This window comes from Plectropomus leopardus, chromosome 10 (genome assembly GCF_008729295.1).
Source record: "Plectropomus leopardus isolate mb chromosome 10, YSFRI_Pleo_2.0, whole genome shotgun sequence".
Lineage (NCBI taxonomy): Eukaryota > Metazoa > Chordata > Actinopteri > Perciformes > Serranidae > Plectropomus > Plectropomus leopardus.
In genome coordinates, this window is record NC_056472.1 from 13,019,859 (window position 1) to 13,035,934 (window position 16,076).

General features: G+C 41.0%; 1 protein-coding gene across 2 annotated transcripts in view; it reads left to right on the forward strand.

The window, feature by feature from the left end:
• The first annotated feature begins 208 nt into the window (after positions 1 to 208).
• The window catches only part of LOC121949146 (E3 ubiquitin-protein ligase SH3RF3-like), a 123,872-nt gene continuing 108,004 nt past the window's right edge, over positions 209 to 16,076 (forward strand). For both annotated transcript variants that reach the window (XM_042494762.1, XM_042494763.1), the window contains exon 1: positions 209 to 1,108. In XM_042494762.1, coding sequence (XP_042350696.1) covers positions 680 to 1,108 — 429 coding nt within the window. In that variant the 5' untranslated portion in view covers positions 209 to 679. The remainder of the gene's footprint in view (positions 1,109 to 16,076) is intronic.

The window sequence follows — 16,076 nt, forward strand, 5'->3', positions numbered from 1 at the left end:
TTAAAATCAAGCTACACAACCTTAAACATTTTTGGAAATTATGTCTAAAAATATTAAGCACAATTGTTTCATTTTGTTAAAACTTGGATTACACTGTCAAAAACGGTGTCTTCATATCGTCATATCGTCATTGAAAATACAGCACGCCTTAGCTAAGGATTTCATTAAGTTTATGACTGCAGCTTGTCTTTATGTGCAGGTGAGATGACAGAAAACCCTTCAGTGGCCTCTCAGGATTGTTACAAATGTGCGTTTCTTTTTTAACCAGTTTGTGTAACCTGGCTGGTAACAACCGAGCGGGTGCCTGTCTCTCTCTCCCTCTCGTCCTCTCTCTCTTTCTCCAAGTCTATAGTGCGTGAGCGCGCGCCGCAATTCTGATCGGCGCGCGGATGATGATGATGAGAGCGTGACCTCACCGCTTTCTGCACAGCTGCTGAAGAGAGGGGGAGACACAGGGAGAGGAAGCGAGAAACAGAAACACGTTGAGGGAGACAGAGAGAGGAGGTACGGTGAACAGTCACAACACAGAGGTAACTGTTCGGCACGCGGGGGACTCTGTCGCGGGGCGTCCGTTGGCTGCTTCCCGCCGGTCCGCCTCCCAGAATGTTCTGCGCCCCCGGTTCATTTCTACGGTACACGAACCAGTCGCCGCGGCGTCCCCACGGACACTGAAGCCCAGATGCTCACCCTCTCCGCCGACATGGACGAGTCTTCGTCTCTGCTGGATCTGCTGGAGTGCTCGGTGTGCCTGGAGCGCCTGGACACCACGGCCAAGGTGCTGCCGTGCCAGCACACCTTCTGCCGCCGCTGCCTGGAAAACATTGTCAGCTCCCGGAACGAGCTCCGCTGCCCGGAGTGCCGCATCCTGGTGGACTGCGGGGTGGACGACCTGCCGGCTAACATCCTTCTGGTTCGCCTCCTGGACGGCATTAAGCAGCGGCCCCAGCGAGGGAGCGGAGGTGGAGGAGGAGGAGGAGGAGGAGGAGCAGGCGGCAGGCAGTCCCTACCCGGGGGCTCGCTGCAGGGGTACGCAGCCGGGATATCCGCTTCTCCCCCGGGCAGTGCGATCAGAGAGCTGCCAGTAGCCATCAGGAGCTCCCCTGTTAAGGTTGGTTACTCTCCCACCATCCATATGTGTCTGTCTTTTCAGAAACAAGCAAACAATGTGCAGATGTTTCCACGTTTTATGAATCCTTGTTTATTCACAAAGCACACTTCTTTAAAAAAACGACTTTTGCAAACAGTTAGGATCCCCTTTTTAATTCATCAAACACAACAACTTTAATATTGCTCCCCACTGCACTGCTGCCCTGCTGCCCTGCTGCCCTGCAACCTATTGGCAGCAGATTTTGGTTGAAGAAGATTTTGGGGACAATTTCCAAATTCCCAAATGTTTATCTCTGATGTTTGCTGAAAATTGGGGACAGTGTGTTCAGCATGCTGCCTGCACAGATATTCAGCTGCACAGATATTCAGCTGCTGTACGGTTATATAGATACAAATCCATACACCATATGCTCTGAATATTCACACAGTGAGATTGATTGTTGCATAGATTGTTTGATAATTGGGGAGCAAACTTGAGAGACCATGTTATGGGACATGGAAATAGAGAATGAGAAAAGCTTTTCCCTAACAGCAGTCGCTGAAGCTGATGGCACTGATATCTATTGACATATTTATATTGTTGTCTATGGATTAGGGATGATAACAATTAATCGATGCTCGATTAATTGGTCTTTAAGATTTTAATCTAACATGTGAAATTTGATTGTTTCATGAATAGTGTTTGCAATGCTGCCAAAGTATATTCAGTACGTTGCTGTGAGCTTTGATTGAGCAAAAACACGCATTTGGTATCGTTTGAAATGGAAATAATATTTTTTTCATATGATTAATTGATTAATCTGTTCTTAATTTTACCAACAATCAATTAAGGAAAGCGCTCACATTTTGTAACCCTGCTTTTGTTTGTTTTGCTGAGTTATCACCAGTTGTGCCTGTGATATTCCCTGATATGACAATACGTTGGTATCATAATGAGGGTGTCTCTCCTGTGTTGCCACTGAGGTTAAATTAAACTGAGCGGGAGAGGAAGTGAGACAGCCTGAGAGGGTCACCTGTCTATTATACTGTGGCTGCTGTAGTCCTGGTGAAGCCCAGTTGCCCACAGGCTGCAGCAGTGTGAGGTTTCATAACCAGTGTGAGGTTTCATTGGACGGAGAGCTTTGTTTACTTGCTATGCGGTGCATCCTATGCATTGTCGCGTGGCTGTGATGTGAGACATGTTGAAGAATGTGGCTGGCAATTAGAATGAAAATGTGATAGCATCAGCACTGCACTGCGAGAGATGTTGGTTGTCATCTGCCTCCAATTGGAATCTAAGATCTTGCACACAAATCTTGAGAAACGTCAGGCTGTTGTCTTGAGATGGAAATATTTTATTGCAGATTCATTTCCTAGAAGCTTTGGTATTATGATGTGCAAAATTTAGGGCTGCAGTTAACTTTTATTTTGAAATTCTCAGTAAGATTCATTTTCAAATGTGTTTTTTTCAGTGCAATAACCCTTTTTAAACATGATGTGTAATCACATTTCTTGTGCTGCTTTCAGGTGCCTTTCAGAAGTATTTAAACCTTTGAGCCCTGGGTCCATTCTTTGCGATTTCTTTCAGAAACAAAGGAAAAATGACATTGAGCAACTTGTTAAGAAATGTTCCACAAATTGCAAGAAATTAGTCAATCTACAAAATTATTATTTTTAAAAGCCAGGGAAAAACTATATTATAATTATCATTATTACATAATTAAATTATGTTACACTGCATAGGCCTAGTTTGTCTTGTTTGGTTTTAACTTTCACTTACAAACATTCAGAAAATTTTCTCATACTTTTTGCTAATATTTGGATCTCCTCTTCCGTCGCTCATTGCCTCATTCCAGTGTTTATGTAAGAAATGAAGCCAGTTTGCTCAGGCTGTAATGTTAAACAGGCGTTGCTTATTTTACATCTAGTAGACAGGTGCATAGACAGATGGTTCATAAACATAGAGGGATATTCTGTTAAATGTCAAAATGGTATCTAATAGCAGCTAAGAAATCTCCAAATAATCAATACATAATCACATGAAACAAAAATATAAGCAGCAGTATAGATAAAGAAAAACTGGATTCATATGAAATAGAAAAGAAGAAACATTAGCTATGACTTCACTTCATGGCCTGCTTTTCCTCAAAGAAAGACATTATTTCCAACGTCAGTACTTCATGTTGTAACCTGTTGAAGTGGATATACTTTATTTGTCTAATGTGAGCTTGTGTTGTGTGCCTTCTCATAAACGCAGATCTCTCAGAGTTGGAGTGCACAAGGGTGGTCATAGGCAGGTGTATTCATGCTTGCCCTCAGCAGCTTTTCTCTCTGACTTCAGCGATGTCCCCAACTAGAGGGATGCAATGAACAGTCAGGCTAACAAAGGCTTTGCCGTCAGCTTTCACACACCCCCCTGCTCTGCGCGACAAGAATTATCAGGCAAAGCAAGCCATTGATTGAAGCAGTGGAGCGCTTTGGTGTGATGAAGTGCAGCAGCAGCGAGCAGTCACTCATTCATGGCGATGAACAGGAATCCAAACCCTCAGTGACATTTCCACTAAGACTTAACACTCCATTTCAATTCACTCAATAAACTTTAGCGGTCCCTACAGGGCAGTTTTGATGTCTTGTACATGAAGAAAAGAAGCACACATATGAAAAGGACATGCTGCAATATAGGATTTGTCTTATTTTTAGACAAATGCGTATCATAAACGATAGAACAAGGTACAAAATTAGCACTGTTCACAAGCCAAATGCTCCTAAAATATGTAAGTTGCTGGTAGATTTTCTCACCTTGCATTGATGTAGCGCTTTTCTAGTCTTGCCACCACTTAAAGAGCTTGACACTCCATGCTACATTCACCCTTTCACACACACATTTTTACACTGATAATTGAGGCTGCCTTGCAACGTACCAATCTGCTCATCAGGATCTAATCTAATTCTCATTCAGACACACATTCACACGCCGATGGCACAGCCTTCAGGAACAATTTGGGGTTCAGTGTCTTGTCCAAGGACACTTTGACATGCAAACTAAAAGAGCTGAGGACGAACTATCTAGTTTCTGATTCGTAGACGACTCACTGTACCTCCCTGGCAAGCCATTTGACCAGTGGGCAAAAAAGTAAATTTTGCACCTTGCTATAGAACCTTAAACTGTTTTCCCACCTCTGAGTAGTACCCACCCTAACAACAGCCAACCTTTTGGGCGTCCCCCAAAAAGCTATGCGTTTTTGAAAGCGGCTGCTGCCGCCAGGGTCCACAGCTGCAATGACAGGCAGGTGCACAGGTGAGCAAGTGAAGTGCAAGCTAGCTTCTAGCTGTATGCTGTAGCAAGACAATTTGCTAAAGATTTCCACATAATTAGACAAGTTACCAGTTTAATAGAAACTAGAGCTTTACTGTACTCAGATTATGTCAGTCGAATCAGATTCGTCCATTAAATAGGAATACTCAGCGCTTCATTTGTTTTTTTTCTATATCAAATTTTACAGATTGAATGGAGCAGGATGTTCAGTGTGACAGTGGCATTCATGTAATACAGTTAAAAAGCTAATGGCGCTAATGACGGAATGGCAATATGCAACAATTTATTTTGCTGACACTAGATATCATACAAAAGCCAGAGAGTATATCATATTAAGTTGCTGTGAGCTGTAAATTATTCACTTCTAAGCAGAAGAGAAATGATAATGTTATCCTGGAGCCTTAAAGTGCAGAGTGTGTATTCCATATGTGCTGCTACATCGCTCTGGCTGCAGCCTCTAATAAAGAGTAGTGTGACAGTCAAGGGCACTCACTTCACAGCAAAGTCTGGGGACCAACTCGTCCCCAGAAACACACTGTACAGCACACTGACTAGCAAAAACACAGAGCAAAAATAACGACTACTTGACTTGAAGCTATCTCAGTCTACTGCTGTCTCAGACTGATGATTTGAATCTCTGACTCTCAGGGAGCAGCCCTGATAGAAATGTTATCCCAGGCCCAGTTTTTTGCCCTCATGAGTACCGTAATTGGTATTCAGACACCAACATTATCATCTCCTTCATCTTGTCTTCTTTCTGCTCTGTGGCACGCTATTTTATTGGCCAACAACCACCAGAAGTTTCACATGGTGAACTCAGTGCTGCAGAGCAAAATCTGTGCACTTGTACATTTGCAGCAACAATCTTCTGCCACTGTTGGAAACCACTTCTCCTCTGCAGCCATCCTCTCATTGAAATGACTGGAGGCAACAAGTTACCACGTGCCGGTGTGAAAGCAGTCTAAGAAATGTCTTTATTTCGACAAAGGTTCAAAATCTAAAAGGATTTACTTTACAGTGTCATCATGAAACAGAGAAAAGCAACCAGAACAGTTTTGATATTTGAATTTTATATAGCATAATAAAAAAATGAGACATTTCGGAAGTTGTGCGAACAGTGTGACCTGGGAGTTTTAACCTTACAGAGAGGAAATACGCACGTGACCACATGCGCAGTCACGCACATACACACAAAATTATACACAGTGCACACTCATGTCTTAGTGGTGGCCAGTCTGTGTTTGTTTTAGGACCCAATGGGGAGACCACTTCACTGTGGACCTAGCCTTTATTGCCAGTGAGCACACACACACTCAAACACACTCACTCACTCAGAAACACACACACCTATAACCCATTACCCTCTGCAATCCCCTGCAGTCACTTTGCCCCAAGTTTCCTTGAGGCTCCCGCGGGACCAAGGCTTGGTGATGAAAGTGTGAATTAATCTCCTCTAACAGTGGGGTATTTGAGTGTGTGTGTGTATATGTGTGTGTGTGTGTGTGTGCGCACGCGCCTGTGTGTGTGTGCATTTAGAAGTGCATTCCCCTGCACACAAAGAGAAAAGCAGGGGTCTTGCAAAGGGAGTTAAATCTGACTTTGAGTAAGACACTAATGCAGTACAGCCACACACACACACACACACACACACACACACACAAACACACACACACACACACGCACACAAACGCAGAGTTCTTGAAGGAGCCGCACGGGTCAAACAGATGCTCTTCATCTGGTATTAAGGGTTGTAGATGAGAATGAATGTGTTGCTATGGAAATGAAGGAAGGGGCAGACATGCTGAGTCAGCTTTTATCCTTGCTGTTTGCATTCTTTGAGCTTCTGTTTCCGACTTTTTGCTTCAAACAATAAGAGTTAATCAAGGCTGACGGCTCTCCTTTTTTGTCAAGCATTGTGGGAAAGCAACTTCTCAGTAACAGCCATTTTGCTGGTCAAGCAAACTATCTGTCTAGAATGAATTTAACACTGCTTAATAGCTCGCAGGAATATGTCCCTTTAATAGTAATATTTTCTGTGCTAAAACAGGCTCTAGGTCAAGTGTTCAAGTGCTTAGTGACTTGTATCATATGGCAGATTTTTTACCCCAAAGGAGAAATGTTGAGACTGTTAGCAGCTGATGACTCTGGCAACCCCTTAACTAGTCCCTCAGCTGCAGTCTCGTACGTCAGCTGTTGCAGAGATGACTCGCCACTTGTTCCCCCCTATTCACAGACAGCAGTGTGAGGACACATACAGTATGCAAACAGAAGAGGTGTTTTAACAATGTAACAGTGTCATGTAAACCGAATAATGGGACTGGAATACATTTGTGAGAACCCTAATGGTTTTCCGGAAATTAGGACAAGACGCTCATCAGAAACCAGTCTCAGTTTAGTCTCTCAATTAGTCAACCAAATGGTGCTGCTTGAACTCATGATGAGGCTCTGTCATGGCATATTTTGGTATAATTATACAGTTGTAATAGTATCTGTTATGATTGCACTGCTGCAGATCACTTCTGTTTTTTATCCAGTTCTCACTCTGATTCATTCAAAGAAAATAAAAGCAAAACACAGAGACTTACAACATTCATGCAGAAACTAAAACACTACTAGTCATTTATTGTACAGGAGAATTAATCAGTTTTTCCTAAAATTAGGTCTTTAGTAACATCACAGCTGATACTGCACACCCCCTGTAGCCATGGCTGTTGTTGTTACTGTTGTTGAAGGTTATTTTTTTCAGGTCTTTATCTATTTGTTGTTAGCTCTCCGTTTGCTGTGGTATATCGGTTTCAAGGTATACTGTTCTATGACATTTGACGGTTATCATACAGTGTACTTTTACTTAGCTACTGTATTGAAAAACAAAAAAAAAACAACCAAAAAATGCAACAGGACAGAGAATCTCCATTATTTGAGCTATTTTGAAAAGAGAGACTTTTTACACATACTTACATTTTAAAAAAATGGTTTCAGGTTTCAGTTATAGTAATAACTCATTTGTTCAGCAAAAAAAGCCCTTCTGTTTACGTTAATTTAAGGAGCGTCATAACTTATAATAATGAGCCTGTAATACTGTGATATCAGGAAACCGCCATATTTTGTGAGATGATTATTGTACCATGAAAAACTCATACTGTTGGAACCCTAGTTAACATAATATAAAACGTATTTCTCAACTTTGTATGATACATGGATTCTCTATTTTCTCATCAAGTGATGCACCAACATGAAAGACAGAAATGTGGCACATGTATGCCGTGATTGTTTTTCATTTGGTGTTTTCTTCTGCATCCATCCATCTGTTCGATTTAAAAAAAAAAAAAACATTATTGACTTCACAAATTTGGAGGATAATGCAGCCTTGGTAGAAGTAAGTAAGTGTTCTCCAGTGTGCTTATGAGAATAACAAAAGTGAGTGTTTCTGTTTTAATTGGGGCTCTGTCTTTGTGCCATATGTCATCCTGCACATTTCTTGCCAAATCATGGCCTTAGACAAATGGAGCAATACGTTTGTTTTTCTATAGGGGAGTATTGTTCTTGAGAGTGGGGAGTTGCGTATTATGTCATCTCTCTTTTACACCTCCGTGACTAACCCAGGCTCTTGCTTGGTATTCATAAAATGTGCCAATTTATCTATTCATCCATCTGTCAAGTAAAGATTTTTAGAAGTGTCTTGGAAAGGATTCTTTGCTCTGAACTGAAAGTATTAAACATCATATATTTTAAACTATTTAATGTTCAAATGGGAGCAAGAACCTGGAAAAAAATCCCCAGAATTATGTTCTTGTCAGATACAGACCACAATGATCAGACTCGGTTAGCTCTGACATTTAAATGCCACATCAGAATCCATTCTTGTTAGACACCCAATGTAGTACTAATCAATAATCATAGCAAACTGCAACATATCATATCAGAAACTTGTGCTGTACCCAACTGAGTATTTTGTCTATCAAATCAGATTTGGCTATTCAGTAAAAATATTTGAAGATTTCATTTTTTTTTTGCCAAACAGAGTTTTAAAGTTTGACTCAGATGTTCAGAGTTTAGGGTGGCATTCATGTAATGTAGCAAACAAGCTACTTGAGCTAATGATGTACCGAAAATGTGCAACAACATTTTTTTGCCAACACTAGATATCAAACAAAAGCAAGATACTTTATTGTTTTAAGGTCCCCGTGTTCACCAAAGCTATTTTTCCCAGCTGCAAATGCCAAGCACTCCGCAGGAAACGCCCAGTTGGGAACGTTTGAGAGCACTGTGGAAGTGCAGGGTTTTTGGCTGAGACGATTTGATCACGCCTGGTTGCTACGATACAGAATATCCGCGGAAGTAAACATGTCGGCCCAATGGTAGAATACCTGCTTAGCATAAGGGGAAGGCTGACGCATGCAAAGAGAGAGGACAGACTCGCCGGTCTCTGTGGGTTCATGAGAGGAAACATATATTTTAGAGTAGGCTATATTAACATATTTCTCTACCAGTGATGTTGTTCACAACACTTTTACATGTCAGATGTTATAGTTTGTCTTCAGGGTAGAATGTTTGTCCTTCCTCAACTGTGACTGAATGACTGAAGTTACAGTGACAAGTGCCGTATTTTTATCCAAAACTGAACATTTTTCAACTCTGGGTCCACCGAAAAAATAAAATGCCCAACTGTCAGTGTTTGGCGCATCTACACCCAGTGCCTCATCAGGTTGTGGCATAAATACACTTTATCAGAAGAGAAGATAACGTTATCTTGGAGTAGAGATGCATGATATTAGATATTTGATGATATATAAAAACTAATTTGGCAGATAACCAGTGCCGATATCCATATATTCCACTTTTTCCCCCACCTAATTTCCATTATCAGGCCTTTTCTGTAGTGGAATTAACATCATATTATGCATAATCTTATCGTGATGGCGCACCAGCAGATGGAAACATTAATTACAATGCTTTTCAATGTATATAATATCAATTAATTGTGCTAAATAAAACAAAAATCTTCAACTTAGGGTTGATGTTTTCTACATGTGCACTTTGTAAATAAAAGAAAAAATATGGGTTTTTCATGTCAGCAGAAAAAAGCATGTTGGCCGTTTCAATTTAAAGCCAATATTTGCTGATACAGATGATGTGCCAATATTATCGTGCATCACTATTTCGGAGCCTTATAGTGCAGAGTCTCTCCCCCTCCATGCCACTGCATTGTATTTGCAGCTGTCTCTACCAAAGAGTAGCTTGTAGCTATCTCAGTTGACTGAGGGTTCTCCCACTGATGATTTCAATCTTCGTCTTTCATTGGGCAGCCCTGTGAGAATGCTGTTATAATTTGCTGTTAGACCCCACCTGTCCAGTTCCCATCAAAGCAGTGTGTCATTATGAACACAACCAGTGATCTTCTCCTTTACCTGTATTTACCTGGGGTTGCTGTGATGACACCTGAGGTTACCACGGCAACTCACAGTAGCAATGACGCCACCTGCTTTCATCTCCAGCGTGAATCGTTGCTTTACCCTGTCATTCCCACTTGTGTGTGTAAGGATTAGGAGGAGGGTTGCAAAAAGGAAATAGTCCTGTAGCAATCCATCTCTGTCTCTGTCTATTGGCCTAAGCGTAAGCTAAACCTAATTCTAACCTCAAGCCTAACAGTGCAGTGGATAACCACAATAATTGTGCACTTTTTGAGAAAAGCTTGACATTTTCAACATCTAAAATCATCTTTTTTACAATTGGAAAGTAATCTATCATGATTTACGGTTGGGTAATGTAAAAATAAAGGTATTATCTGCTATTATCCTTATGAGCCTGCATTATATCACCTGCTCTGTGCCTTTTTACCTCCTTTTACCTGTTGAAATACCTTTGAAGAGCCAATACAACACATAAAACCTGTCAAAAAGTGATTGCAGCTCCTTTCTTGTCACTAAAAGTTTTTTTCTGCCTCAAAATGACCTGATTTCATTCATAGTGATATATCTGACAGATTATAACTCACCCAGTTCTTTTTTACCTGTGTAAATACTTCATAGGGCCAATGCAATGCATAAAATGCGATTTTTTACTTGCCAAGAAGTCATTGCAGCTCCTATCATGCCACTGAAAGGCTGTTTCTGCCTCAAAATGACTTCATTTCAGAACATGTGACTTCTGTATGTCTCCTGACCTACACTGTCAGATGGACCACACCATTCGAAAGTGCAGGGGTGGGGTTTCAGATGAAATGTTAAAGTTTAATTTAAAAATCTATATAAATTTATCATGTAAATTCGTAAATTGTATTATCAGTGACATAAATCAGTAAACAAATTGCTGTACTTTAGCCTACTTAATGGTTAACCATAGACCTTTCATGCCCCCCTCAGGCTTTCATGGGCCCCTCCTTGGCCTTGGGGCGGAGTCATCTGTATCCTTTGATCCCCCTAACCGCAAGCCTGATGGTAGCCTCGGCAACCTGTGTATGAATATGTGTGTGAATGGGTGTATATGGCATGTAGTGTAAAGGCTCTTTGAGTGGACAGATGGCTAGAAAGTCCATTAAAAATTATCATCATTATTAATATAGTATTAAAATAGACTAGCACCAGGGGTCTGTTCTGTATTATTATCCCTATAGTGTAAAAATGGAAGCAAAGTTTCACAATACTACCTTTGTCCTATCTGGTCTCCAAACTAAAATCAATGTACTAGCAAAAGAATGCCCAAAATGTGTATTTTTTTTTAACATATTTTGAACTTGAACCTTGACCTAAATGCTTTTTCTTGAATTCTGGTGATCTCAAAAGTGTCACCAAATGAATGGGATTTGACCTCTCACGGTCCTCTGAGGTCAAATCTGACCTCCCTCCACATCTGAAAATAAACATGGTACGCCCTGACTATGTGATAAATTTCATGCACAATTTTCACAATTGTAGGAGCTTATCCGCGGTACTATGAAGTCTTTTAAGAACAGTATCCCATTCTTGCTCTAAATTCATTCATAGTTGATATTGATATCTCCCATACCTTTACAGTAACACAGTGCAAGACAGCCTCGTTTTTCTGTGTTTCTCCTCACCCACAAACACACACACGCTCTCACACAGACGTGCATGCACATTCATTCACATTCATTACTGTTATAAACCGACGATCTATGGCGGTAAACAACAAGCTCTCAGTCATTACCTCCACATTACCCCCTCACTTCATAAATACTGAACGAAGGCCTGACACTGTACATGCACACACACACACATGCAAACACAATTTATCTTCAAGTCTGTGAATATCTTTCTGGACACAATTCTCTCTCTTAGCATCTGTGTGTGTGTGTGTGTGTGTGTGTGTCAATGTGTGTGTAAACACACATGTGGACAAACATCTTTTTCCTCTGTCGCTCTTTACTCATTCTTTCTCATCTTCTGCTCACTTTTTCTCTGATGATCGTGTGGAGAAAACTTAATTTCAGTGTTACCACATAATGAAGCTTCCCTCCACACACACACACACACACACACACACACACGCACGCGCTGCCATTTAAGGAGTAGTTAAAACTAGACGACTATGCTCTGCGCCTTCTGGGGCGTCTTGGGAATTGTGCTGTTTGTGCTCTTAGTGTGTGTGTGTGTGTTTGTGTGTGTGTGGATGAGATTGTGTAAACAGACTTATAGTGTGCATTCATCTATTTTCCATGCTTGTATTTTTGTTTACCAGTTACACATTTTCCCAGTAGACACAAGGCACAATTGGATTTTGAACAGTTTGCAATGAAGCTGCCCACAGCCAGTATTCAACATTTTGTAGTTTAATTCATTTCCATTCCAAAAATTTGCGGTGTTAATGTTTCCTCCAATTTTTTTACTCTTATCTGCCTGAAAAGTCTCTGAAAATGCATTTATTTTCACTCCCCATTGAAATACACGGTGGTGCTGAAAAATTTAATGAATAGGAATAATTAAATAAAATTCTCAATAGATTCACTGGCAGCCGGTGTTTTTTATATAATAAAGAGAGGTAAAAAAAAGTAAAAAAATGTTTTTTCTTTTACTGAGTTAAAAATCTGGTAATCTCTGTAGTGTAAATCTTGGACTAATTGGAATATAAAGACTAAAACAGTGCAGACACTTCCTGTTGCCTCTCTATCAGCTCTGCTAAATTTGTGCTAAATTTAGGCTCTTATGTCAGTTTTGGTGGTGCGTTTTGTGCTTGGACAGTGGTGGCGTGTTGCTGAGGGTCAGTTTCTGGGATAAGAAATCAACTCTGCAGTGTGTAAACTGTCCTCCTGCTACTTCTGCTAGCTAGCAAAGTCGAGGTTTTTAAATGTAAACATTGAGGAAAAGATGGAGAAGATGGGCATCAACTGAAAGCGCATCCATCTAACCATCACAACCATCCGTGTCTCATCAGGATATCACTGCAATATACTTTGATTTACTGAAACTTGGCTAAATCCTGGACAGCAGCATTCAGCTAGTTGACTGTTGACAGTGACTCTGGTGAGAGGAGAAGAGATGTGTGCTTCATGGTGAATAAGAACAGGTGTGATGGTGGCAATGAGAGGTGCTGTCCTGCTCCTGCTGTGGTTCAAAGCCGACTTCAGCGTGATGCTGCCTGGATTTGGGGGAGCAAGCATGCAGCCATCTTTTTGGGGTCAGGATGTGTGATGAGTTTAAATCATTCCATAACCAGAAACCGTGGATTACTAGAACAATACAGAAACATGGGCAATTATAAACCAACAGCCAACAATTTAAGAAGACACAAAAAAGGACTAAATTACACTGCACTAGTTAAAGCTGATGGGATCACATTTCACTGGAACTGCAGCTTGTAAATTTCCCTGTGATAGATAAATGACTGATTGACTGGTTGGCCAAGAAAGTTGCTTGCTAATCCTGCAGATCTTCAATCAGAATCAAAAGACAGCTTTGGCTCTCATGTTGATAATATAATGGATGCAGCAAAGCCAAAATAAGCCAAGAATAGCAGCAGATCAAACCTGTTCACTCATGTCAAAATCATACATTCATGATCGGACCAGCTAGTATGTTGCTTTTATGTACTTTTTAAAATGCTTAATTATAATGTAACAACATCACTCTAACTACTTGTGTCCATGTTGTCTTGAAACCGGGTGATGTCAACTCGCATCAGTCTCATCCTTGGCCCTGCCGTCATCCTGCTCGTACAGATATGGAGATGGAAGGAGGTGGGTCAGATGATGGATTGATGGATGGAGGCAGGGTGGCAGTCGAGGGCAGTTTATAGCTCGAGTGAGGGTGTAATGAGATAGTGTGTGTGTGTTGTTTAGTTTGGGGGGGGTTGATGTGTAATGGGTGTTAAAGCCTAAACAAGCTTTGGAGCTTGACTGCAATTCCCACGGGTGTATGGGTGGAATCCCATCAATCCCATCCCCCAGTTGCACAAATACACACATGGGCACAAACACATTAGGTTAAGGGTTAACCCCCTCAGTCCTGGTGCTATTGTTACTATGGAGATGAGGGTTATATGTCACTTGTCACTGTTAAAGCCAACACATTTCAGACAGAGGAATGGTGGCATATTTTAAGGTTGAAATTGAGATGGCACCATTCAAAACTCAGTTTTGACTTGTGAACTTATTCAGTTAAAATTATAATAACCAAAAACGAACCATATCTTTTGTTATTTTTCTGCAGTAATAGTGGCCCCTCCATTTATGTTCATTTTGTGTTATACATTTTTGTTACTAACATCGGCATCCAGTGTGGAATACAAACAGCACAATAGGTCTTCCCAAATGTCTAATTTATCCAAATGTGTGATGTTGAAAAAGGGGTAAAAACATCTTTTATCCATATCCATAATTTATACAGGGCCATGACGTGCTCCACTCGATAACACACCATGGAGACAGCACGTCTCCTAATAATCATCACACAAACTCTGTTGTAGAAACTGCTCTTCTAGAAGACTTATCTCGATTATTCAGAAAAACAGAGCTCCATGCATTACACTTCTGTACAAAATAGCTGGAGTATCATTACGTGTACATTTGCTCACACTGAAGGAGACAAGAATTTAAATTCAAACAAGGCTTCATGTTAAAGAGATTTTATGTACAGCAGTCCTCGTTTAAAGCGACTAGTTGAGGCTTAACAGAATTAGCTCCATGTTTAAGGTCACCATTGATACCGGCAAACATGAAATGTTTTTGAATTTGAATTTTTAATTTTTAAGTGCGAAGTTTCTCAGACAACAGAGGAAGCATAGTTTCACATTGTGTAAAGCAACAGCTTCATAATTAGTACCCCATCTAGAGTCCTGTCCGACGTGGGTGGGCGCTCATGTGCCACTTCCTGGTGGGAAAGTCACAGCTTCTGCACTGGCATCACATTACATGTTTTCTGGCTAATGAAACCAGCGCCATTCAGACTAAACCGGAGTTACCCCCTGCTGCCATCTGGGACTGTCAATGTGTAAAATTACCCCAAGCAGCTTTAAACAGCCTCCTACAATGCAGGGAAAGTGTTGCGATTCATAGTTTGGGACTCCAGGTAGTTTTACTTTGGTGCTGAGAGTCTGCTGACTCCTCCAGCAGCATGCAACGTAATGTGAATGTCTGTTGTAATAACAGATGAGGTTCCACTGGTGATGTGCTTGAAGAAGTGGAACGGTTCTCTTGGGGGAATAGATTCGTGGAAACACACACTGTGGTTTCTCCAGGTGTCAGCCAGTGCAGGTGTGTGTGTGTGTGTGTGTGTGTGTGTGTGTGTATATGCCTGTGTGTTAATATGTTACAGTTCCTTCCTGTCTTGTTGCAGAAATGCCTCTTCAATCCTCCACCTCCACTCCTCCTCCTCATCTTTCTCTGTAATGGAGAGATGTTGAAATGCACCCACCACCCACTTTAGACTTGGCAGGAAACAGAGTCTTGGCTAGAGTAGAGAAGAGAGATCAGTGTACATACACACACACACACACTCATAGACATATACACAGATACACACACACATCTGAAGAGAATTTGGAAACATGGCAGCAAATACAGGTCTTCCTCTTCATCGACCTGCTGTTCATTCTCACAGCTCTCAGCTTCAATTCATGACCGGCAGTGTTTATGGATCTTTGTGAAATCATTCTTTTCCTCTCTTTTTTACTTTGCCCATAGGACTAGATGAACTTTCTGAGGTAGTTCAGTCCCTCCTAAAGTTATTTTTTTTGTTTTCCCAATAAACTTAACAATAATTTGCTCTTTGATGTGTGTTAATTGCACTTTTCAGCAGTTTGAATGTCTTGGACTTTAACTACATTTATTAATGTGGAAAAGGGCATCAAAGACTCCATAAACAAAGTCCAAAAGCAAAGCTAGCTAATATTTTTTTTCACACAAAGAGGTATTGAATCATTTAAGTCCGAAGAAAAATAAAACAACTCTTTAAAGATGACAGTGTGTTGCCTATCGGTAGCCTGCAGCTTTACTTTTGAAGCAGAGGAGGTTCAGTCCTGATAGTAGTTAGCTTGCCATCCCCTGGCAGCGAGCCAAAAACTCAGTCGTTTGTAGTTTTACCCTCCAACAACTTTATCCTTCACTCTATAAATCCACTAGCAAGCCGCTCAGCTTTCAGGCTGTCCATCACTGGTAAATGACTGAAGCACACCTGCCAGATAATGAAGCTTTGCTCTGTCTATTATACCCCATTTTCCA